General features: G+C 41.7%; 1 protein-coding gene across 1 annotated transcript in view; it reads right to left on the bottom strand.

Moving 5' to 3' along the window:
• The window catches only part of LOC143281954 (alpha-aminoadipic semialdehyde dehydrogenase-like), a 31,529-nt gene extending 6,427 nt beyond the window's left edge, over positions 1-25,102 (bottom strand). The window contains exons 1-16 of the mRNA XM_076587279.1: positions 24,879-25,102; positions 23,564-23,617; positions 22,265-22,330; positions 19,863-19,943; positions 18,974-19,097; positions 16,986-17,118; positions 15,113-15,157; positions 13,992-14,069; positions 12,293-12,350; positions 10,895-10,934; positions 9,546-9,587; positions 7,363-7,457; positions 5,437-5,521; positions 4,280-4,386; positions 3,691-3,807; positions 1,639-1,736 (exon numbers count right to left, since the gene is read on the bottom strand). Coding sequence (XP_076443394.1) covers positions 1,639-1,736; positions 3,691-3,807; positions 4,280-4,386; positions 5,437-5,521; positions 7,363-7,457; positions 9,546-9,587; positions 10,895-10,934; positions 12,293-12,350; positions 13,992-14,069; positions 15,113-15,157; positions 16,986-17,118; positions 18,974-19,097; positions 19,863-19,943; positions 22,265-22,330; positions 23,564-23,617; positions 24,879-25,079 — 1,424 coding nt within the window. The 5' untranslated portion in view covers positions 25,080-25,102. The remainder of the gene's footprint in view (positions 1-1,638; positions 1,737-3,690; positions 3,808-4,279; positions 4,387-5,436; positions 5,522-7,362; positions 7,458-9,545; positions 9,588-10,894; positions 10,935-12,292; positions 12,351-13,991; positions 14,070-15,112; positions 15,158-16,985; positions 17,119-18,973; positions 19,098-19,862; positions 19,944-22,264; positions 22,331-23,563; positions 23,618-24,878) is intronic.
• Between the last annotated feature and the right edge of the window lie 739 nt (positions 25,103-25,841).

The following is a 25,841-nucleotide window of genomic DNA, read 5'->3' as shown; positions in this document are numbered from 1 at the left end:
AAAGTGATACATGCAATCAAATCTTTTCATTTCTGTAATACTTAAGGCATTATTCTTATTACCAGAATATCTTTTTTCTTAAAAATGACCTGACCTGACCAAACTGATGCTGGTTCTTCTACTGTGTGCCACAGTCAATAACAAGATACCAAGTCCAGCACAGCATGAAATGAAGTGGATCAATGTCAAACTGAAGTGACAGGAGATTCTTGAAACCTTTGTTCGACACACAAACTGACAAAGATGAAGTGATCTGTGTTGTTCAGACAGGCAATGATTATGGCTGTGTCCAGGCACACTGTCACAACCTTGTCACTGTACTCGTCAGACCGACAACAGATTTGGATAACATCTCCAGGACTCGGACATGTTGGTGCAAGAGACTGGCAGCCCACTAACCCTTACCTTCAGAAACTCCAGACAGATTCACTCTCTATACCAATGGGCTCCAGTCCGTAGAGAGTCAGCCTTTATTCTTTCTTCTCCCTTAACCCTGTGATGTCACTGACATGCCGCATAGAAGAACTTTTCCAGACATCTCCAGGTCTGTCAAGTGGTGTCTCAAGGCCTAGGCCTCTGCAGATGGTTTTCCCACCCATTCTGCAATGCTGCCATCCACTGTTTTTCTTTCTGTCCTCTCCAGATTTACTAAGTCTTTATGGGGACACAACAACTCCAGTTAGCACCCAGTCTCATATCACCCATGGATGGACAGTGAGTGCCACCAACTGTGGATGATAAAAAAACAAAACCTGCAGACACAGTAGGTTGATCCCCACTTACTCTTCTTCTTCTTCTTCTGCGTTCGTGGGCTGCAACTCCCATGTTCACTCGTATGCACACGAGTGGGCTTTTACGTGTATGACCGTTTTTACCCCGCCATGTAGGCAGCCATACTCCGCTTTCAAGGGTGTGCATGCTGGGTATGTTCTTGTTTCCATAACCCACCGAACGCCAAAATAGATTACAGGATCTTTAACATGTGTATTTGATTTTCTGCTTGCATATACACATGAAGGGGGTTCAGGCACTAGCAGGTCTGCACATATGTTGACCTGGGAGATCGGAAAAATCTCCACCCTTTACCCACTAGGCGCCGTCAACGAGATTCAAACCCAGGACCCTCAGACTGAAAGTCCAACGCTTTAACCACTCGGCTATTCCACCCGTCGCTTACTGTTCTAATACCCACTGAACCTTCTGTAGCAGCTGTGCAGTGGCACACAAAAGGTCAACAACTTTCTGCAGTGAATGCAGGTCATGACAGACCAGAGCCTTGTCAAGGCAAACTCTGCAGGACATGACCACGACCGCTGGAGGTCAGGGCAGAGCTGTGAGACATGAAGCAGGCAAGAGGGAGGCTGATCTCCCCTGTTGCCAGACAACAATGTGTGTGGCAATCAACTGTGGTACCACGCCCAGTTGTGTTCGAAGAACAGTCTGGTTAGATAAGAGAAAATGAATATGGATTTAGAAGGCCGAGACTTTAAAAAACAATTAATATATATCCACATATACACACACTGTGCACACACACACATATACATATATATATACATATATATATGTATGGCAAACGGCTTTTGACTAAATCATGTAAAAGCAGGAGTGGAGGCAGAGAAGCAGAGGTGAACGAACCCAATCCACTGAAAGACGTTGGCCAGGTCCCTGGTGAAGAGACTGCTGCTCAATCCCTGTTTCACTTCATTGTTCCACGAGATGGCCTCCTCCAGATTCTGTTCATCATCACCATCATCATTATCACTGCTTTCATCATCATCATCAGCATTATCACTGCTTTCATCATCATCACCATCACCATCATTATTACTGCTTTTATCATCATCACCATCATCATTACCATCATTATCACTGCTTTCATCATCATCACCATCATCATCACTGCTTTCATCATCATCATCATCACCATCACCAGCATTATCACTGCTTTCATCATCATCACCATCATCATCACCATCATTATCACTGCTTTCATGATCATCATCGTCATCATCATCAGCATTATTACTGCTTTCACCGTCATCATCACCACCATCATTACTGCTTTCATCATCATCAGCATCACAATCATTACTACTGCTTTCATCATCATCACCATGATTATCACTGCTTTCATCATCATCATCACATCATTATTACTGCTTTCATCATCACCACCATCATCATCACCATCATTATTACTGTTTTCATCATCATCACAGTCATCATTACTGCTTTCATCATCATGATTATCACAGTCGTCATAACTGCTTTCATCATCATCACTGTCATCATCACTATCAAGCTTTTATCATCATCACCATTCAGTATCAGTATCAGTGGCTCAAGGAGGCGTCACTGCGTTCCATATACGCTACACCACATCTGCCAAGCAGATGCCTGACCAGCAGCGTAACCCAACACGCTTAGTCAGGCCTTGAAAAAAAAAAAAAAAAAATAATAATAATAATAATAAAATAAATTTAAAAAAACAGATAAATACATAAAAATACTACTACTAATAATGAAATTTATAAGATGCAAAATCACACTATTACCACCGCTTTATCATCATCAATCTCATTATCACTGTTTTTATCATCATTACCATCGTCATGATCACTGCTTTTGTCACCATCACCGTTATTATCACTTTTATCATCATAATCACCATTGTCACTGCTTTTATCATAATCGCTGACATCATTTGTTGATGTATTGTATGTTTGTTGAGTGTAGTGTATGAGATTTTTTTTTTTTTTTTTTTTTTTTAATAATATGATTACAAGTACTTTTACTGCCATCATCGCAACTATATATCATTACACATCATCATTCCCTGTCTGCTGTGTTGTTCAATTGATATCATCATTTCCACAATCATCAAGAGAATTATTATCATCATCATCACACACATAAATCTGTTTATGTTGTATGTTACATAAACAATTCACGACAATCACAGTTAATCAATATAAATACATTAAAGACATAAAGTGCTTGAAGGGTAAGTTGACGTAAACCTCATACATGATAATCACAATCATACACATACAATAATCACAGTAAGAGAACAGGTATAAAACATCATACTATAACTAAATACAGACATATGATCACACACACAAACACACACATGAACTTGATTTCAGAATTCAAACAGTTATCGGTGAAAACTGATGAATCATTCAAGAACTGAACTGACTGGAATATAAAGCTAATGTGGGTTCTAAATGTGGAGTGTTGGCATAGAGGTAACACGTCCACCTAGGAAGCGAGAGAATCTGAGCGCGCTGGGTCGAATCACGGCTCACCCGCCAATATTTTCTCCCCCTCCACTAGACCTTGGGTGGTGGTCTGGACGCTAGTCATTCAGATGAGACGATAAACCGAGGTCCCGTGTGCAGCATGCACTTAGCGCACGTAAAAGCAAAATTCTGTAGAAAATCCACTTCGATAGGTAAAACAAGTAAAAAAAAAACTGCACGCAGGAAAAAACACAAAAAAATGGGTGGTGCTGTAGTGCAGCGACGCGCTCTCCGTGGGGGAAGCAACCCGAATTTCACACAGAGAAATCTGTTGTGATAAAAAGAAATACAAATGCAAATAATATGGCTGCCATTGCTTATGATTTGTGTAGATTTTTTTTTTATTAATCCAATCACCATCATATTACAGGGTGAAACCTACCTTAGTTTTCAGAGCGTACACGATGGGAGCGAAGGTTTCACGGTGCACCACCGGCGAGTCGTGAGGCAGCCCACTGATGATGGTCGGCTCCACAAAGTTGCCTGGACGGTCGATGGGCTGTTGTAACACAATGTATCCTCTTGTATCCAAGTGCTCACACTGACTGCATGTCACAAGCAAAACAGAACTTGTATGCAGTCTGGGTGTTATTCAAAGCGGCTGTTCTCTGGGAGGGGGTATGGGGTGGGGGTGGGGGGGGGTTGTTTTTGCTTTTTCTTTTGGTTTTTCAAGGGCTATTTTTCACCCAAACAGAATCCATCATATACAGAAAGAAAATCATCCATGTCTGTGCTCACACAGATCCATGCAAATGCTCTTTAGCTTTACTCATTTTCTGAGCGTTGTATTTCAACTCAGAATTTTATTTCCCCACTATATACTGTTATCAAATCAATGATGGTATAAGCAAATGTAAACACATGAAAGCACTGACAAAGCCGTGAAAATACGGTAATACAACTAACAAAACAAAATGCTTCACAGGATTCTGATAATTCATCATTACTCATTCTCATATTTTTGACCCTACCTTGCCACCATACTCAATCTTTCCTCCCTGGGCGACAGCATCTGCCACAGCCTGTTTGAACAGCTCCACTCCCTGGGGGCTGTGAAGGGGGCCAAAGTTCACACCCTCTGTACACACACACGCATACCACCACATAAACACACATGCATACACACACACACACCACCACATAAACGCACACACACATACCACCACACACACACACACACACACACATACATACCACCACATAAACACACATGCACACACACACAAGCACACACAGACAAACATAGGTAAATCCAAGTGCTTTCACACATATACTCGTACACACATACACAAAGTCAACTAAAGTTGTATTTTTATCAATTATCAATGATGCATCTCTTGATTAGGGAGCTTAAGCACAGAAACACACACACCCAGATAATGTGCACATGGAGACACTGAAACACACACACAAACACACACACACACACTTTGATCTTTTCTCAATCATTGTTGCCAAAATGATTTAATGAACAAACACCAATTCAAAGCACTGCTCTTATGAAACCACTGGTTCATTTCTGATTAAAAAAAAAAAAAACACCAGAAACTTTGTCTGCTAGCTGCAACGCGTCAAATGTGTCAGTAACCCACTGCCAGTGTTAAACAATCATCATTCACACACTGTCACAGCGGTGAACACATAAGAGAGCATTGTATTGTGCGCTAAGTGCATGCTGCACACGAAACCTCAGTTTATCATCTCAACCGAAAGACTTCTGGAGTGATGGCCTAGAGGTAACGCATCCGCCTAGGAAGCGAGAGAATCTGAGGGCGCTGGTTCGAATCACGGCTCAGCCGCCGATATTTTCTTCCCCTCCACTAGACCTTGAGTGGTGGTCTGGACGCTAGTCATTCGGACCAAGGTCCCATGTGCAGCATGCACTTAGCGCACGTAAGAGAACACACGGCAAGAAAAGGGTTGTTCCTGGCAAAATTCTGTAGAAAAAAAAATCCACTTCAATAGGAAAAACAAATAAAACTGCATGCAGGAAAAAATACAAAAAAATGGGTGGCGCTGTAGTGTAGCGACACGCTCTCCCTGTGGAGAGCAGCCCGAATTTCACACAGAAAAATCTGTTGTGATAAAAAGAAATACAAAATACAAACACAACATGTGAAGCACTCACCATCCAAGGGGTCTCCGATCCTCAACTGAGCGTAGGCCTTCTTCAGCCTGTCAACGACAGTGTCGTGGACCTTTTCATGCAGAATCTGAACACACAGCACCACATCTCACCAATCCACTCATCAACATGATTTCAGCACTGGGACAAGCCAAGAATAATCATTTCATGAAAATCTAACACTAAAAAATGGACAACTCAAACAGTGTCAACATACAAACTCACTGTTTAGACACGCCAGACATTTAGACTGAACGACAGGAGTCCCTGATAATGTGACTCACAGAGAATCCCCAATAATTTTAAAGAGTAAACACAATATGAACATTTCAACTTAGTGGGCCTACTGGTGTTATTTTACTGAGAAGACCTAAACATGATGCCTTAATGTCTGCACTCTGTGCTTGTCATCACAGAAACTGAGCAGAATACAATACTACTTTTGCAGTGAGCCAAGGCTTCAGCATTCTGTCTTTACACAAGTCATCAAGTAGGGTCTGTGGCTGTTTAAATAATAATAATAATGATAATAATGATGATAATGGGTAATTATAAAGTGCTCTACCACCTCGTTACAGGGGCCCTGAACACTAACAATTAACATCAACATGGGGGAAAAAATTGCAACAAAAATACTACTACACTAAAATCAAAATTTACAAGCAAGACAAATGGAATGTGTCACATACACACACCCACATGGCAAGACCAAAAACATCCATGAAAGAAGGTTTGTGCAGATGTGCTATGAGGCACAATTTGAACGGAGATTTTATTTCAGCATGATGAACTTGACTGGGAAGTTTACTCCAGTTGAAAGTTGCAAGGTATGAAAAGGCAGGCAGTCTCTGTAATTTCTTTTCACTGTGTGGGATACAGAGAACATGTGAGTCAGCAGATGGCAGCAATGAATGGGACAGAACACAAGGTTGAACAAGATCAGGGGAGGGAACGTGCTTGAAACTAGTCTTATGACGGGCGCCATAGCCGAATGGTTAAAGCATTGGACTTTCGATCTGAGGGTCTCGGGTTCGAATCACGGTGACGGTGCCTGGTGGGTAAAGGGTGGAGATTTTTACGATCTCCCAGGTCAACATATGTGCAGACCTGCCAGTGCCTGAACCCCCTTCGTGTGTATGTGCAAGCATAATATCAAATACGCACGTTAAAGATCCTGTAATACATGTCAGCGTTCGGTGGGTTATGGAAACAAGAACATACCCAGCATGCACACCCCCGAAAACGGAGTATGGCTGCCTACATGGCGGGGTAAAAATGGTCATACACGTAAAAGCCCACTCGAGTATATACGAGTGAACGTGGAAGTTGAAGCCCACAAACACAGAAGAAGAAGAGAAGAAGAAACTAGCCTTCTTCTTCTTCTTCTTCTGCGTTCCCCGTGATCATGGTCTCAGACTTGCAGTCCTATGCTGGAGATGGTGGTGGTCTTGATGAGATCTTCTTTGGTGCCCCAGAGCTTTTCTGCCAGTGTGGCTCCATAGGGCCACTGCTGCGTCCGTGTATCTTGATACAGGGGGCAGGACTGCAGGATGTGCTCCGGGGTTTGTGGGCCTGTCTTACACGGGCAGTCAGGAGTGTGTGACAGCTTTATTCAGTACATGTGGTCTCGCAGGCGGCAGTGCCCCATGCGTAGTCGGAATATGATTGTCTGCTGGAATCGCTGCAGGTGAGGCATCTGGTCATCAAGTGGATGGCTATGTTGTTGCTGGAATATGTTTTTGAATTTTTGTTTGACTTGAAACTAGTACTGAAACACATGCAAAAAAAAATGTAATAAATTCTCTGAGCAATCGATGGTTTAGTGTGGATTTTCCTGGAAGCCGTAGAGTCGAGGCGAGCTGCAGCATTGCAAACTTTCTGTTTCAGTCAGTTTTCAAGAAAGAGACAAAGGCCTGCCCACACACTTACCAGCCTGCGTCCTGTTGTGCACCTTTGTCCTGCTGTCCCAGCGCAGGCAAACACCGCTGACCTCACCACCATCTCCAGGTCAGCATCGTCGTTCACTGCAAAGGTCACCATCATCATCGTCATCCATTACACACACGCACTCAACTTTCTCCAAGTGAAGTGGGAGAAACTAAACCATGGACTGAACGTGTGTGTGTGATGGCATGCTGTGTTCAACGTGTGTGTGTGTGTGAAGGCATGCTGTGTTCAACGTGTGTGTGTGAAGGCATGCTGTGTTCAACGTGTGTGTGTGAAGGCATGCCGTGTTCAACGTGTGTGTGTGAAGCCGTGTTCAACATGTGTGTGTGATGGCATGCTGTGTTCAACATGTGTGTGTGAAGGCATGCTGTGTTCAATGTGTGTGTGTGAAGGCATGCTGTGTTCAAACTATAAGTGCATGTGTTGGGTATTTTAAAGATGGGATTTTGTGTGCATGGCCTTACGTTTTAGAAATACAGAGCACTTTAAAAAAAAATCTCTGTCAGCTTTCATCCATTATATCTTAATCTTCTTTGTGTTGTTGTAAAGACTGTAGTGCTGAAAATAATAATACAACTGCCCAACTCATACAAGGATGAAAAAGGATACAAGGAGTCAAAACACCTGTGCAGGATGGCACTGAGCTAAAGGCATATGTCCACACATCACCTTGGCATTACAGATCATGTCCTAAACAGCTTGACAGCTTTGTGTTAAACTGACAGGACTCTTGGAGCCTTCTGTGACACCTATCTCCGTTAACTTAAATTGATGGAGTTTTTTCATTAATGATTGTGCTTACTTTAGAAGGGCAAGGATGACTGAAGGATGTCAATAGGCTCCGGAAAGGTTCAGGAAAGTGATGTACTTCTCTATTCAAACTCACTGAATCATACAATTCTTATGAAAATTTTTTTTTTTCCTGAGGATTGAAACAAGTCTTCTTCAATATGATGATGCCATGACTGTCTCAGACTTGCAACCCTTTTAAACGTTTGAGAAAATTATGAATGAAGCAGATAGTGATGAAAAGACCTTGTAAAATGATTCAGAAGATAATCTTGATAAATCTGACCAAGAGACCGGGGCTTATTGCTCCTTTTTTGTTTGTTTCTATTGTTGAGTGCTTGCAACTTTCTCTGCAGAAAGATTCACAAAATATTATAAACATGTAATAATTTCAATAAATATTCATGGAATTACAAAGTGAGTCCTTCTGTTTTATTTCTGTGTGAAAGTACAACTTAGTATGCATCAGTCGGTGCAATTTCGTGCATAAAGTCCCACAAGCAGACATGCTACATTAGTTTCAGTGTACATAGTACTGACATGGCTTTTTTTTTTCTCTGCATATGGAATACAGCTGACCTCAAACTGTGTCAGCAGTCAACAGCTGAAGGTGGCACTACTGTGTGCAGAAATACCATACAGGCTTTACCACACCTGCTCCGTCAGGAGTCATTCACAGCAGACAGATGTTGTACTCACACAACTGTACGCTATGTCTGGATAACATACCAACTGTGAGCCCTTTATCTGGGACGTCATAAACTATGGGTTTACTTCTTGAAGAAAGGTTTCCTTCATGACTGCTTCACAAGTACCACAAGCGCATGTACTTTGCATCACCCACCATTTTGTCTGCTTTTTTTTTTTTTTTTTTTTTGCATATTCTCTTTGCCTCCATACTATTAGAGACAGTAATGTTTAGTCATAGTACATTTAACCCTTTCACCGCCAGTCAATTTAGAGTACAAAATTCCCTTGTGGTATAATCACAGAAAAGACAGTGGCTAAGAATAGCTGGGGATTCCCCCTGCGATGTATAGAAAATATAGACTATCCTACCACCGAAAATTAAGAGCAGTAGGTTCATGGACAACAGACCAATGAATGGTCACCTTTCAGTGACATGGGTCCTCTACCACGCCTGTGCATAAATGCGAGCTTGGCGGTGAAAGGGTTAAGCAGTTCAATATGCATTAATAATCAGCTATTGAGTTTTCTTTATTCTTTCAAAGGAAAATTTAAAAAAATTAATAAAATGAAAAAAAAAACAAAAAAAAAACAGTATGGCAGAAAAAAACTGATAGACAGTTGGCCAGTGGTATCTGATCCACGTCACCCAACACACCACAGAGCATGAGGAAGAAAACAACACTCACCAATAATGGCATTGTTCCCACCTAACTCCAACAGGAACTTTCCTGAAAGTGACACCACAAAGGAACAACTGATGAGTCACAAATAATGATCATGCAAACTTGCCACCATGACGGGAGCAATAGCCAAATGGTTAAGCGTTGGACTTTCAATCTGAGGGTCCCGGGTTCGAATCACGGTGACACCTGGTGGGTAAAGGGTGGAGATTTTTCCGATCTCTCAGGTCAACATATGTGCAGACCTGCCAGTGCCTGAACCCCCTTCGTGTGTATATAAATGCAGAAGATCAAATACGCACGTTAAAGATCCTGTAATCCATGTCAGCGTTCGGTGGGTTATGGAAACAAGAACATACCCAGTATGCACACCCCCAAAAACGGAGTATGGCTGCCTACATGGTGAGGTAAATAAACAAAAACGGTCATACATGTAAAATGTTAAATGTTACATGTCTGTCTGAGTGTGTATGTGTGCGTGTCTGAAATATGATTGAACAACACAGGAAACGATAGATGAGCGCCCAATGGCAGCCGTCAGTTGGCTCTACGCAGGTAGGCAGCCAGTTGTGTAAATGACCCCGTGTTTGTAAAGCACTTAGAGCTTGGTTTCCGACCAAGGATAGGTGCTATATAAGTATCCATATCAATCAATCATGGAAATCACGCCAAATACCATAATGAATTATATCTTCACTTTTTCTATCAAGTAATCTACACAAACAAGATAGACAAAAAAAACACAAAAATAAAGCTAACATATTTATAAACTGTTTCACTTGTTTGCCAATTGTTTGTGCAAGTTGATAATTCAACTGAACAAGAATGTTTTCCAGTCTGTCTGTGACCACTTTGGCTTCAAAACCTGGGTCATGAGCACATCAGCACATTTATTGTCATATTCAATCAGGCAGGATCCTGATTATGCTCTTAACCAATGAAAATTCTATACTCACTATCTGAAAGTTATCTTTAACAACATGTTATGAGCATATGTTCTCACAAAAGCAACACACACACACACACACACACACACACACACACACACACACACAAAATCATGCCTACCCATATGTACACAGTCACTGTTAAAACACACACATGTACAAAGAGTCACAGACGGCAGGTAGCCTTATTCCCATATATATGTGTAATCCACTCTGTGTCAATTCCTATTTGTTTGGAAAAATGATGTTCAACCTTAAAACTTACATCACAGAAGTATGTGTGTTCATCAGAGGGAATGAAAACATGATTAGTGGGTACTGTATCTGCGTACAAACAACACAAAGTCATCATGCATGCTCACACATTCACACACAAATGATGAACAAAACACTGGGCACAGCACTCACCAAATCTCTCCTGCACCATCTGGGAAACCTTGTGCCCCACCTGTCACACAAACCATTTCGCTCCGTCAGTCATGGACACCATCACATACTGTGCAATTACAATCAATATCACTTCATAAAACTAGGGGGTTCTGTGTGTGTGTTTTGGAGAGACCATCAAAGTCAGTTAAGTTGAAACTTTTTGATACTTTGTTAACCCCTTGCCAGCCTTTAGACGAATGACATACATGCATTTAGTCATACTGTCATACACCTACTGGGTGTATCTCAAACATGAAATTTTCATCAGCTAATCATGGTTGACAGTTCAAGGGAAATGACCTGATCTGTTTCTCCCTGTCTTCTAGAGTGTTATTTACATCCCTTAGGCGTGTTCAGTCTGCACTGTACGACTCACAGGCAACGGAAAATTCCCAGGTCAATCCATGATGCAGCTTGTCACAATGGTATTGTCTTGCACAGATCAGTCTTGGCTCATTTTTTGAAGGTTTACAGCCGCAGAAGTTGCTCAGGAAATAAATTACAATATTGCTAGAGTGGAGGAAGTCCTGTGCAGTGGTGAAGGTGATGATTTTGGTGCAGATTCCTATTATAATGATAGCAGTCAAAACCCATTTTTTGACACAGAGTGAAGTAACAATGATGTAAGTTTTTTGTTTCTGAGATGAACGAGTCTGTGTCTGAAGCAGTGCAGGAGCAAAGTGACAGTAAACATGAACCAGATGCTGCACATGCATTGCCATCACACATGTGAAGTGTGGAAAGGAAAGGGGGAGGGGCGTGGAGGGGAGAGAGGTGGTCAGTCACGCTGGCCACAAGCCAGGGGGCGTGGTCTGTTGGGTGCATGTCAACACACAGCTGGCTGGACAGCTCAGTTTAAGATCAAGCACTGGGGTAATACTAGGCAACAGGCATCCAACAAAAACAAATTTCACTGAATATCCAGGAATCAGTGGTGATGCAGAGAATTTTGACCCATTGATTTCATGGAAATATTCTTTGACTAGGATTTTAAAACGACAATAATGATAATCATATAGAGGAATGAAAATAACTATCATCTGTTTAAAACATTTCAAAAATACATCTGCGTATTTGAGGAAGCAATGCACATTAGTTTGAAAACTGATCTTTTTTCACAGCACACAGCTTTGGAAACTGATATTTTTTTCACAACACACAGCTATCACAAAATTTTACAAATCTTTTGTAGGCAAGGGGTTAAACTTTCTGCCAAATAAATATCAGTTTCTTGTAACCTGTCTGAAGAAGAGATAGATACAGCGAGAGACAGAGCGAGGCAGAGAGTGACAGAGAGAGATACAGAGACAGAGAGAGACAGAAAGAGAGAGATACAGAGACAGAAAGTCAGGAGACAATGAGACAATGAAAACAGACCGGTGTACTGCCAGTGAAGGACAACAGGTTGACTCTCTCATCCTTCGCCATCAGAGTTCTGGAAAACAACACCCACATCATGTCATCTCATGCCACACCAAATCAAGTCAAATCACATTCACATCACACCACACCACACTGCACTGCTTCATGCTACATTGCATCGCATCACATCAAATCACATTTTCCACATTGTGTCACATCACATCACATCATAGGAATAAAGGAAAGGGGTGCAAACCCTTACCATCCTGTGTGTGTGTGTGTGTGTGTGTGTGAAAGTGTGTGTGTGTGTGTGTGAAAGTGTGTGTGTGTGTGTGTGAAAGTGTGTGTGTAAGTGTGTGTGTGTGTGTGTGTGTGTGTGTGTGAAAGTGTGTGTGTGTGTGTGTGTGTGTGTGTGTGTGAGTGAAAGTGTGTGTGTGTGTGTGTGGATGTGTATCTGTGTGTGTGTGTGTGTGGATGTGTATCTGTGTGTGTGTGTATGGATGTGTGTTTTTGCCTGTTTATGTATGTGCCTGGGGTTGGAAGGTGGGTTGCAGGGGTGTCATGAGTTAAAGGGGGTATGTAGTGTGAAGGGGAAGAGGGGGTATGAGTATGGGTTATGCAGGGGGTATGGGTATGTGTGTGAGTATATGTGTGTGTGTGAGTGTGGAGAAGAAGGGGGACGGGTGGGGCTGGGGGAGGGGGGGTTATGGGTATGTGTGTGTCAGTAGTGGTATGTGTATGTGGGTGTGTAGGTGAACTTTCATATTAGAATATCAGTACAAACAATCCTTTATCTCTTTGTTAAAAGATCTTTGTTTTATTGCAAATTTCTTCTTGCAAACTGTGGCTGTCTCTTTTAAAATGTGCCTGAATTTTGCACAAAGAAATCTGTTGTGACAAAAAGTAATATAAGACAAAGAAAGAAAAGGCAAGGCAAGGCAAGGCAAGACAAGGCACGGCAAGACAAGGCACGGCAAGGCAAGGAGAGGTGAGGTGAGGTGAGGTAAAGCAAGACAAGGCAAGACAATGCAAGGCACAGTAAAGTAAGGCAAGCCGAGGCAAGACAAGATGAGGAAAGGTGAGGCAAGGCAAGGCAAGATGAGGAAAGGTGAGGCAAGGCAAGATGAGGAAAGGTGAGGCAAGGTAAGGCAAGACAAGATGAGGAAAGGTGAGGCAAGGCAAGGCAAGATGAGGAAAGGTGAGGCAAGACAAGATGAGGAAAGGTGAGGCAAGGCAAGACAAGATGAGGAAAGGTGAGGCAAGGTGAGGCAAGACAAGATGAGGAAAGGCCAGACATACTACGGCAAGGCAAGACAAGATGAGGAAAGGTGAGGCAAGACAAGACGAGGAAAGGCCAGACATACTACAGCAAGGCAAGACAAGACGAGGAAAGGCCAGACATACTACAGCAAGGCAAGACAAGACGAGGAAAGGCCAGACACACGAAGGCAAGGCAAGACAAGACGAGGAAAGGCCAGACACACAAAAGCAAGGCAAGACAAGACGAGGAAAGGCCAGACACACGAAGGCAAGGCAAGACAAGACAAGGAAAGGCCAGACACACGAAGGCAAGGCAAGACAAGACGAGGAAAGGCCAGACACACGAAGGCAAGGCAATACAAGATGAGGAAAGGCCAGACATACTACAGCAAGGCAAGACAAGACGAGGAAAGGCCAGACACACGAAGGCAAGGCAAGACAAGGCAAGACTTACCCAATGTCAGCTCCACCAGTGACCAGGGAACACACAGCCCCAGGAATGTTGTTTTTCTCCAGGACTGACGTCACGATTCTGTACACACAGTCAGTCTTCCACATGTACATGTCATCCTCACACTGACCTCATCCCCCTCCTTCCTTCTTTCACACTTTCTGTTTGTGTTGTTTTCTTGTCATCGTTTGTTGTTGTTGTTGTTTTACTCCACCATTGCTAATAACATACTGATCTCAACTGTCAACATGAAAATGATATTCTTGTACGATTGCTGATGTAACTGTTAATGCTGCTGCAACTTATACTTTTTTTTTTTAATAAAGTCCAGGAAAAATCATACTGAAACAAAATAGTCAAATGAGACCATTATTGCTGCTGATGTTATAGCTACCACTACTGTCACCCCCAATAAATGAGTGAATGAATGATATGGATACTTATATAGTGCCTATCCTCGTTCGGAGACCAAGCTCTATGCACTTTACAATCTCAGGGTCATTTGCACAACAGGCTGCCTACCTGGGTAGAGCTGACTGACGGCTGCCACTGGGCGCTCATCATTCATTTCCTGTGTCATTCAATCAGATTCCAGGCACACACACATGCACAACAAACCCCATGCCTGCTGAACTTTGGTGAAACAAGATCAGTTTGACATGAGTCTGACGCACAGTTACTACTGTTTGTCATGTGTATTTATCAATGCTGTCATTGATTTTGCTGTTACGCAAACCCAAGAGGAAGATGTCATCATAAAGAATAACTGACATGTTGACCAGTGAGCTGTGTCTTATATCGGCCAGGTTACAGCCCTCCACTGACATAACCTACTTTTTGTCACCATCAGGCAAGGGCTTAAAGTCTGCTTGGTGTGCATGAAACTGTGTTTGTGTGCATACATGATCGTATCTGTAAGAATATATCTCTGTTCTATGACATTAAGTGTGTGTGTGTGTGTGTGTGTGTGTGTGTGTGTGTGTGTGTGCACGCATGTGTGCATGTGCACACATGTGTGTCTGTGTGTTGCTTTGTTCTGTTCTATGAGCAGGATGTTAAGACATACACCCAATCCCCCCCCCCCATCACACACACACAGAGCAACTGATGTCAGAGGAACTCACTTGGTGACAGCCACACTGACCAGGGGAGTGGTGGGAGCTCCTTTCCTGTTGACAAACCAAGGCCATCAGAATGAAGTTCATGTCACACACTATCTATAGAAAAGGTGAAAGGACCATTCAGCTACTGCCCCCCTCTGTGTGTGTGTGTGTGTGTGTGTGTGTGAGAGAGAGAGAGAGAGAGTGTGTCGAAGTCGAAGTCGAAGTCGAAATATTTTAATTGTCAGACCACAGATCCATAACAATGGAGTTCACAAGGACAAACAGAATTAATACAGGGAAATGAATACTAGGACAACCATTGAACTACATGGGCATCGATAACGATTCTGGAGCATTTGCTCGTAATGAAAAGGCTTTGAATACAAACTTGCATATACTAACACTCAATCTCTCGCTCGCACAAGATAACAACATGGACATCTTAGATGCACTTGGATGTTTGTGAAATTTAGCAGGAATAAACTGAGAGCACAGGGAACAGTACTTAGGGCAGACCAAAAGAAAATGCATTTCGGTTTCCGGAGTGTCATCACAAAAAGGACAATTCCTACTTTGCCCATCATAGTTAAACTGCAAAAAGTGTGAGCGTAAGTTGGACATTCCAATTCTAAACTGCGAAAAAACACGGCGCATATTTATACATTTGACATTATTCAAGTAAGGTTTAAGTGACAAGGACTGGTTGTAAGCTGAATACACATCATAAAAATCGTGAGACTGGAGAGCTGAACGCCAGTCTTGAGTAAAGCAATCAACCAGACGCTGCTTAAATTCAGTCATAAACATTTTGACATTACCAACTGACTGAGCCTCCCAAACAACACCAAATCCAAATTGATACAAAACATTTCTCACAGAGCAAGCCCAAGTACAATAATTATGACTTTGCAATGATAACATCATATTATAAGCTTTCTTAGGGAAACGGTCATTATCCATAAAGACAATACGAAGCCAAAATTTAACACTTGGAGTAGGTGGTCACATACAGGGGATAGCGACCAAGTTCACCGTAAATCAAGTGTCTTGGTGCTCTCTGACTCACGCCCAAAAGACGCTTCATTGCAGACAAGTGCACCAGAGAGAGAGAGAGAGAGTGTGTGTGTGTGTGTGTGTGTGTGTGTGTGTGTGTGTGAGAGAGAGAGAGAGAGAGTGTGTGTGTGTATGCATGTGTGTGTGTGTGTGTGTGTGTGTGTGTGTGTGTGTGTGTGTGTGTGTTGCTGCCAGAAGATGGAGAATGTGGTGTGAGACTTGTGGAGATGGAGATGATTCATATCTATGGAGATAGTGATGTGGGGTAAAACAACTGTAGAGTTACTGGATCTCCTTGATTTTTGTACTGTACTCACAGTTGTGTTTAGTGTCTGTTCTAAACTCCCCATTATTTCATACGCAGTTCCAAAGAAATGTGTATGCATGTTGGGGGTGCATGTCTGTATATTTGTCTCTCTGTGTTTATGTCTGTATGTGTATGTATGAATGTATGTATGTGTGTGTGTGTGTGTGTCTGTCTCTGTGTCTCTGCACACACGTGTGCATGCATGCCGTTTTGTTAAAAAAAAAAAAAAATTTTAATTAATGCAGAAATGGTGCATTACTTTAAGACTGCTATATTTCCTTTTAATCTTGGCATAATAAATATCATTTTAACAAACTGAAACAAAAAACTACACTCTCAGAACAGCTAACTACAGGAGAGACAAAACTCTCCACCAATACTGCAAGGAAGCACTTTTTTCTCATTCATACTTGGTGCATCTACAAACTGTAGATCAAGAAAAAAAAGAAGCAAATGAAGATTTTATCTCCACTGTTAAGCATGCAAAGCTGCACTAATACACAACACACACACACACATTAACACAGCACTGACCAGAGGACAGTGTTGCCGGTGACGAGAGCAATGGAGGAGTTCCACCCATACACAGCCACTGGGAAGTTGAAGGCTGTGATGACTCCCACCGTGCCCAGCGGGTTCCACTGCTCTATCAGCATGTGGCCACGCCCTGACACACACATATCTGTACTGTTCACTCTGCTGTCAATCAGCATGTAGCCACACCCTGATGCACACATATCTGTACTGTTCCCTCTGCTGTCAATCAGCATGTTGCCACACCTTGACACACACATATCTGTACTGTTCACTCTGTCAATCAGATGTGGCCACGCCCTGACACACACGTATCTGTACCGTTCACGCTGCTGTCAATCAGTATGTAGCCACACCCTGACACACATATCTGTACTGTTCACTCTGCTGTCACTCAGAATGTGGTCACACCCTGACACATATATATCTGTACTTTTTATTCTGCTGTCAATCAAAATGTGGCCACACCCTGACACACATATCTGTACTGTTCACTCTGCTGTCAATCAAAATGTGGCCACACCCTGACACACATATCTGTACTGTTTACTCTGCTGTCACTCAGCATGTGGCCACACCCTGACATACACATATCTGTATTGTTCATGCTGCTGTCAGTCAGCATGTGGCCACGACCTGACACATATCTGTACTATTCACTTTGCAGTTAGTCAGCATGTGGCCACACCCTGACTCACATACACATTTGTACTGTTCTCTCTGCTGTCATTTCAATAACAATATTAATTATATTTACTTTATATTATACTTTCAAACACCTCAAAACAACTTACAATAACACACAAGTTCTTCTGTGCTTGGTGGTGGCCTCTCTCTTTCCATTTTTTCCATCACTCTTTGTGTGCAACCAGTTTATCTGCCCTTCTTTGTGTGCCCCGTGTGTGTGTGTGTGTGTGTGTGTGTGTGTGTGTGTGTGTTTTCCTTTACTAACTTTGTAAAGCATGCTGTAGAACTGCCAAGCAGCATTGGTTGCAATTCTTATTCATCTTCAAATTAAACACCCATCAAGAAAAGGATTTATGGGACACAAAGTGAAACAGAATCATGCTCTAAAAACCTGGCAAATAAGTCAATAATTGTAGAACCATGTATCAAACTGAACATATCTGTGCATTAAAGCAATTATATTGATCTAAACTATATGCCTGGCGCAACATAGGACGATGTCATGTTGGGCTTGGCTCTCTAAAAAAAACACAAATTCACCTGTGATTCAAACTGCTGGACCATCACATTCATCGTTTTCAAACACTGGAACTGTCAAATCATTGTCTCTGCAATAGGAGCTTTCTTTGGGCACCACCGAGTCGGCACACATGCAAATTCCGCATCTGCGCTCACGATTTTGATTTGTCTATGTTGTTGATGTTTCAGCAGTTTGTTTTGACTCTTCTTCCATTAACCTAGGTTCAAAATTATATGGAACCAAACCAAAAGCAATCCCAACACAGACCTTGCACAATACATTTTGTTCTTTTGGAAAGTACTTACACAGAATTTTCTAACAAATTTGCTTCAATCTGCTTCGCAAATCAGACAAAAGCGAAAGCGAGTCTCTGTACTGGTCATCACAACCTTTTTCAAAATGGCATCCTCCATGACTGCTAAAAAAAAAATCACATTTAATCTTTTTTTCAACATACACATTCATTTGCTTTAAAAAGTATTGGATGAACATTAACTACCCAAAATCTATTTATGCAAGCCATGAAACTAAACCACTCTGTGTCACCTTTAAAAGGCCAAGGCCGAAATATACCTAAGTATAAAATGACCAAGGCTGCTTCATACCCCAGTGTATGAAAAGGCCCAGAGGGTGTAAAATGTCTGGGTCTTTTCAGAGCCACAGTATAAAGCAGCCTAGGCCAATTATATCCAGGTATATTTTGGCCTGGGCCATTTTATACCCGGGAATATTCTGGACAGGATATATTCTGGCCTGCAACACCAGAGATCCTGCCACTTACGTTCTGAGGGGAAGACGTGTCCTGAGAACATTCGGGACAGACCCACAGCATAGTCAGCGATGTCGATGTATTCCTGCACCTCCCCCTCCCCCTCTGCCACTATCTTCCCCATCTCCAGTGACTCCTGCACAACAATTCAATCGCATAATTGGTAATGATGCAACAAATTATGTCAAACAATGGAAACTTGCTTATGATTAAGTTGCTTGCTGGAAGTTTTTGTCGGGAATAGTTCATCATTTCAGCAACTTGTGCACAAGGGCACAATCATGTTTGACAATGACAAAAAATCCTGTTACAAAGCGAAAATCATTTACTGGGGAAATAACTGTTTATCTGAACACTTCATTTTTTTTTCCATTCAAAGCCCCTTTTTTCTGTTTTATTTTCCTGCTTGAGGGACACAGATACCAGTGTGGAAACAAACAACCACTTCAGCATTCCAAACAATTTTGTTATTCATTTGTGTTAACTGGTAGGTGGAAGAGGTGAAATCTAATATAAACATACACAAGCCTGGACAGTTGACAAGTTTGTCCAACATGAGTTGATCAGCAGTGAAAACTGTCTCACACACAAACACACATGCAAATAAGCATATATATGCAAACACACACACACACACAAATGTGTGGAGCACACAAATACACATCATTTCAGTCCATTTCATGGACTGTGTTGCTATGACCAGAGAGTTCCATACCTTCCCCCACAATTCCTGTGCTTTCTTTAAACATCTCTGCAAAATAATTTTCACAACGACAGAAAGGTTGTTTCCTCCACTATACTTATCTTCACTTTGAGAAATGACGTTAAACTGAAATATACTAATCAAAATTCTTATATACAGACACAAAATCACACATCCAAACAGAATGTAAATACCCACCAATTTTCCCAGCAAAGCTTTCTTCTCTCTCAGAGCCTCCCCCATCTGTCTGACGATCTCCCCTCTCTGTGGTGCTGGGATCTGCAGGAGAAAATAAACCACAGGCACAAAATGAACCACTGCTGTGGACACACAAGCTGAACAAGAATAAATCACCACCCTTTCATGATACGTATCTTCATAGTCCATCTAGAATTCAAACCAATTTTAAAGCAACAGTTTCATTGCAAAGCAGTACCACTTTTCCCCTCAGTCATTCTAGTTTTTGACTCACTTGTGTAAACAAAGTGAGTCTATGTTTTAACCTGGTGTTCAGGTTGTCTGTGTGTGTGTGTGTGTGTGTGTCGTGTGTCTGTGTGTGTCAGTGATAAACTTTAACATTGATATTTTCTCTGCAAATACTTTGTCAGTTGACACCAAATTTGGCATAAAAATAGGAAAAATTCAGTTCTTTCCAGTCATCTTGTTTAAAACAATATTGCACCTCTGGGATGGGCACGAAAAAAATTAAAAAAAGAAGCCTAATTATACGCAAACTGCATTTACTGTTATATTTATATTTTTTGTATTCTCTAAACTTGGCACTCTGACCTCTTATTCTGACACAACAACAAGAGGAGTCATTATTATCATTTTTTGTTCAAACAGGAACTTCTTTTGCAAAGCATGGAATTTTTATTTATTTTGCAAACGTTTTGGTGCAGATAGGTAAAAAGGGAAATTACTCTGTAATTAATGCTAGGGGACTTAATTTATCACCAGTGAGTCTTGAAGGCCTTGCCTCTCTTGTTCTATATTTGTTTAATCACCTGTGATTTTAAAGTGTATTTTCTTCAGAAATTTACAAACATGTTATCTTTCTGTTGCTGTGGGTCCTCTTAACAAGCCTAACCCTTTTAGCACTACAGGGATCTGGACATATGCAACAGTGATCGTCTCAAGTGTCAATGTTAACAACAAATATTCAATCTAGTTTTGCCAGGATAAAAAGTACAGTATTCATCTTGGAAAGTTTGTTTAATACTTTATATATAGTGAAACACAAACTTCTTGCTATGATCAAAAACATATTTTTTTTTTTAAAGTGCTTGAAAATGCTCAAATTGCTCCCAGTTGACCAGTAATATACATTTGTGTTCCTTCCCTAATTCTTTACTCTTGGTTGAAAGCCTGAAAAACCAGTTTGATGAACCGGTATTCAGTATCCAAGCACTGATTGGGTGTAGGATGTGGAATAAGTTAATGGAGTAAGATAATATGTGCTGCATATTATACATGCAGCCTGAGTTTACCCAATCTGGTACCCACACCATAATTCCAAGTCCAGCAAAACGTGGTACTTACCATGTCAGAACCAGCAAGACAGCTGTGTGGTTTGAGTGTCTGACTTACATTCTAAGGATCAGTGAGATATGTGGTTCACATCCCAGCAATACGGTGTGGACTGAGGTTGTTCATGTTCTCCTCACTTCCCAGGTCAACATAATCACACAGTGACCTACCAGTGCCTTAAAGCATGTGTCTCATGTGTATATTCTGATATGCCTTTTGTACAATACATTGTTCTCATTTTTTGTCAGAGTATATTTCTGTGAAATTCTGGCTGTTCTTCCTGGAGAAAGCACATCACCACAGTGCATGGCACCCTTTTTGTTTCTGTCTGCTGATTTACTTCTTTTCCAATCATGTCCTAATATTCATGCTGACACTGTGGGTTACTCAACAACAAACACCTCCAATAATGCATCAACTCCCTAAAACAGAGTGTGGGTCCCTAAAATGGTGTATTAGCTTTTTATTTTAATGGTCAAATAGGTAAAAGCCTGTTCTCGCTCCATAATTATGTCAAATGAAAGATACAAATGGACCAGAGACCTGAATTTTTAAAGAAAGCAGTTTGGCTTTTTCTCTGATGCTTTTATTTGTCTTCAGTTCAAGCTGATAGGAAGCATGAAGCATTAATGTATTAAAATTGTGTGCTTTTGTATTACTTGACTTATAATTCTTTCTACCTGAGCCATTTGGAAATGAGTTAAAGTCACCAAACCAAATAAATCCAAGAAACAGTAAAATGAGAATGCTACTTTCTAGCTCAGTGCTCTGTCAGAGAACATTCAGATATGGATAGACGCATATTACAAGTTTACTCATAAATGGAGCAGAATGAGTCAGAAGAGCAGACATGACAACCCTACTCATTCTAATACCTAGTCTTCAACAGTCCCTGCCTTTTTCAGAAAATAACATTGTATCACCACAACAGATCTGCCCTGCCAAGTACAATGTAACATAAAAAGCAAGGCAATAGCAGAACAGCAAATGAAACATGTTAAAAAGAAAACAGATTTCAAAGGTGAAGTTCAACATGAAGGGGACAAATGAACTGCAGAACAGCAGCTTACCTCAGCCCATTCCTGCCAGGCTGCCTTGGAAGCCTGTATGGTTTTCTCATAGTCCGCTGGGCTCCCCTGCCACACAGGTCAGTGCACTGCATTATTTTACCATACTGCATGGTGTTGTGTGGTGTTGTGTGGCATGATGTGGTGTGGTGTGTGGTGTGGAATGGTATGGTGTGATGTGGTATGGTGTGGTATGGTGTGATGTGGTATGGTGTGGTATGGTGTGATGTGGTATGCTATGCTATGCTATGGTGTTGTGTGGTATGGCGTGGTGTACTGTGTTGTATTACTTTTTGTCACAGCAGATTTCCCTCTGTGAAATTCTTGCTGATTCCCTCAGGAGAATGCACTGCCACAGTGCAGTGCCGCATATAATTTTCAAAAACAATTCTGCCTTCAAGTGTATTGGATCTCAGTGTATTGTCTCACTTGAAAGACTAGCTCCCAGACCACCATTCAAGGTATAGTGGAAGGGAGGGAGTATAAAAACCTGGTCTGTTTGTGGAATTCAGACCCAAAGACACTTGCTTCGTAGTAAAGCGCATTACCATGAGCCCAGCAGTCTGCCATCATTCATAGCTGCGTTTGGTTCACTTGCAGTCTCCTTGTATTTTGCCTGTATGAAACACTATCTGTACAGTTACACTAAGTGATTCTGCCTGGATGAACTCATCAATGAGTTTCTCTTTTTTCTCCTCCGGTCCCCAACCATGGCATCCTTTCCCTCTCTGACATACAACTTGAAGCTATAAACAAAAAGCAAAACAAAAAAGCTCACTTTTCCTTTCCTCACCTCATTTTTCTCTCTACCCAGTTATATAGATATACATCCACTTTTGCTCAACCTCTGTACCCACTTTCCCAAGTCCACTTTTGCTCAACCTCTGTACCCACTTTCCCAAATCCACTTTTGTATGCACATGGGTGCTTGTGTGTATGTGTGTGCATGTGTGCACACACACACATGCAGATGTATGTGTGCATGTGTGTGTGTTTCATGTGTGTTTCGCGTGTGTGTGTGTGTTTGCACGCACGTGTGTGTGTTGTGTGTGTTCTTTAACGTCTTTTCACTTTGAGTGATATTAAATGTGTGTGTGTGTGTGTGTGTGTGTGTGTGTGTGTGTGTGTGTGTGTGTGTACAAGTCAGTATGTACATATTTATATGCCTGAGTACAACCTTCTGGATATGCACCTTGTATCTGTGCATGTACATATATGTTTACAAGTAAATATACATTTGTTACTCATAAACGGAGAATGGAAAGACAGACAGAAACAGGGAAACTAAAACTGTAAAAGTACCTGTCTGACTTTGGCGATAGGTTGGTTGTTGGCTGGACACAAAGATGTCACTTCCTGAAACAAAAAAATATTCATTATGATTTATACCGTATTTAAATTCTAATCATACTCTATTTCAAGATTATGGGACAACAGTGGCAAAGGTGAAGACAGGGAAAGACAGTGACAAAGAGACAGACGGTCAGAGAGAATAATACATACCAACATGAGGTCCATTTGGTGCATGTGTGTGTGTGCATACCCTACATCTGTGCGTCATGTGTGCATACATGAGTCGTGTGCACCCACGCATATGTGTGTGTATGTGTGTGTCTGTGTGTGAGAGAGAGAGAGACAGCAAGTGAAAGTGAACGAAATTAGGCTTAGACTTTTTACCTAACCACAGATCTTGTCTTGTCTATATTCCTGTGGTAATCCCTGTACAAGGCAACAATCCACAATGGGATAGGATGTAACCTGTGTTGCCAGAGATAATGGCATGCATAAAACATAGAATGCAACAGGTTTTTTGTGCGTTGTCACTACAGGATTTTTTGGTCAGTGTCTGTCTGTGGCATGAAAAACTGTTCATTACTCTCAGTCTTGAAGTCTTATAATTTTCCAAAGCATGAGTGTACTATTATAAAAGTATGAAATTCTGTCAATTTGGCAATTCAAGAATTACTGTTGAAAACATTGTGCTGTTTTTGCCAGCAGATATCAGTACAACCAGCTGGGATGTGTTATGCAGACATGGCATGGCCTCACATCATGGGCATGGTGACATACCAATCAGGGGCATGGTGACATACCAATCATGGGCAAAGTAAAAGAGTCTGCAACTTGCCTACCGTGTGTGTGTGTCTGTGTGTGTGTGCGTGTGTGAAAGACAGTGTGTGTGTGTGTGTGTGTGGGTGGGGGGGGGGTATGTGTAAATCTACACGTTCGCAGGATATTTGTTGGCCTGGGAGGAGCGGGGTCTCTATGTTTACGCTTGCAGTGTCGACAGTTAACAATAAATCACAACTACGTCTGCGGCATTCTGATCATTCGGACGACCAGTGCTCATTATCCAATCAGAGCACGAGAAAAGCTGCACACCCTCGTGACCTTGACCCGAAGCTCGGCCACTGCGCTTTACGATCGGAACTGAACCAAAGGATGATAAAACTTAAGATGACATGAAAAACACATATAAATGAACAGATTAAGCAACGAACATTCTATATGAAACTATACCCCAGTACTGAGCACAGATTTTAGAACGCGAATGCCAACACGTCACAGTAGTGACGCAACCAGGCCAAATTGAAACATGTTGTGACCTCAACCTTACCTCGCCTGTTGCCCCCCATGTACCCGAATACACGCCGTCGTTTTGCGCCGACAGGCCGAGCTCTTTCAGCCAGGAGTATTTAGGATCCTCTATCAAAAGTCCAGACATTGCTGAGTAGTTTCGGGAGCAACGGACCAAGCGAATGTGCTGGCGATAAGAGAGCACGCGTCCACAGACACGGAGATAAGCGATAGCAGCCATTTGGAGATTCTGATTTCTAACTGGAGCACAGAACCGAATGAGAATTTATGTCAATGAGAATACCACCACGTAAATATTTTTTCTATGGTGCTTGAATTGCGTCAACAAAAGTTCTTCTTTTCCATTTCATTTGTTTTTGTTTTTGTTTGCTTCGATAAGCGTGGTGCAAATCGTGCTTTGTGAAACATTCAAATCATCTTTATCAGTCTTATCATATTAGTTTCATTTCCTTCCCCACCTCTACCAAAACTGATTTACAGACACACAGCCACACCATATTCCATCACGTAATGCGTGCACAGATAGACTGCATGTAGTTCAATTCAAAGGAGGCGTCAAAGCGTGCGAAAAAATTCCTTTTTTTAATATTTTGCCCTGAATTACGTTTATATATAATCAAGATAAAACAAAATATTTTTTAAAAGCCTGATATGCGCACAAAACCGAACGTATAGTCAGTCTTTGCTTGACATCAGTGACCCATTTCGATCGAGGTAAATAATTATTATGTCACAATGACATGTGGCATCACAGACTGACATGCATGATAGTCGGTGTTCAAACTCAGTCGAGTTCCGACTGAGTTGAGGTGACCTACCTTTTTTGTCTGGTATTATTTTGAATGACCTTGACTGTTATCGTACACGACTGTCATTGTCATTACCAGTGCCATTGTGATTGACACTGTCATCACCATCGCGCGTGCGCGTGTGTGTGTGTGTATGCGTGCGCGAAAACTAGACTCACTCCAGATGCAAGGAC

This window comes from Babylonia areolata, chromosome 5 (assembly GCF_041734735.1).
Source record: "Babylonia areolata isolate BAREFJ2019XMU chromosome 5, ASM4173473v1, whole genome shotgun sequence".
Lineage (NCBI taxonomy): Eukaryota > Metazoa > Mollusca > Gastropoda > Neogastropoda > Buccinidae > Babylonia > Babylonia areolata.
The sequence above is the reverse complement of the archived record's forward strand: the minus strand, read 5'-3'. Positions and strand labels throughout refer to the sequence as shown.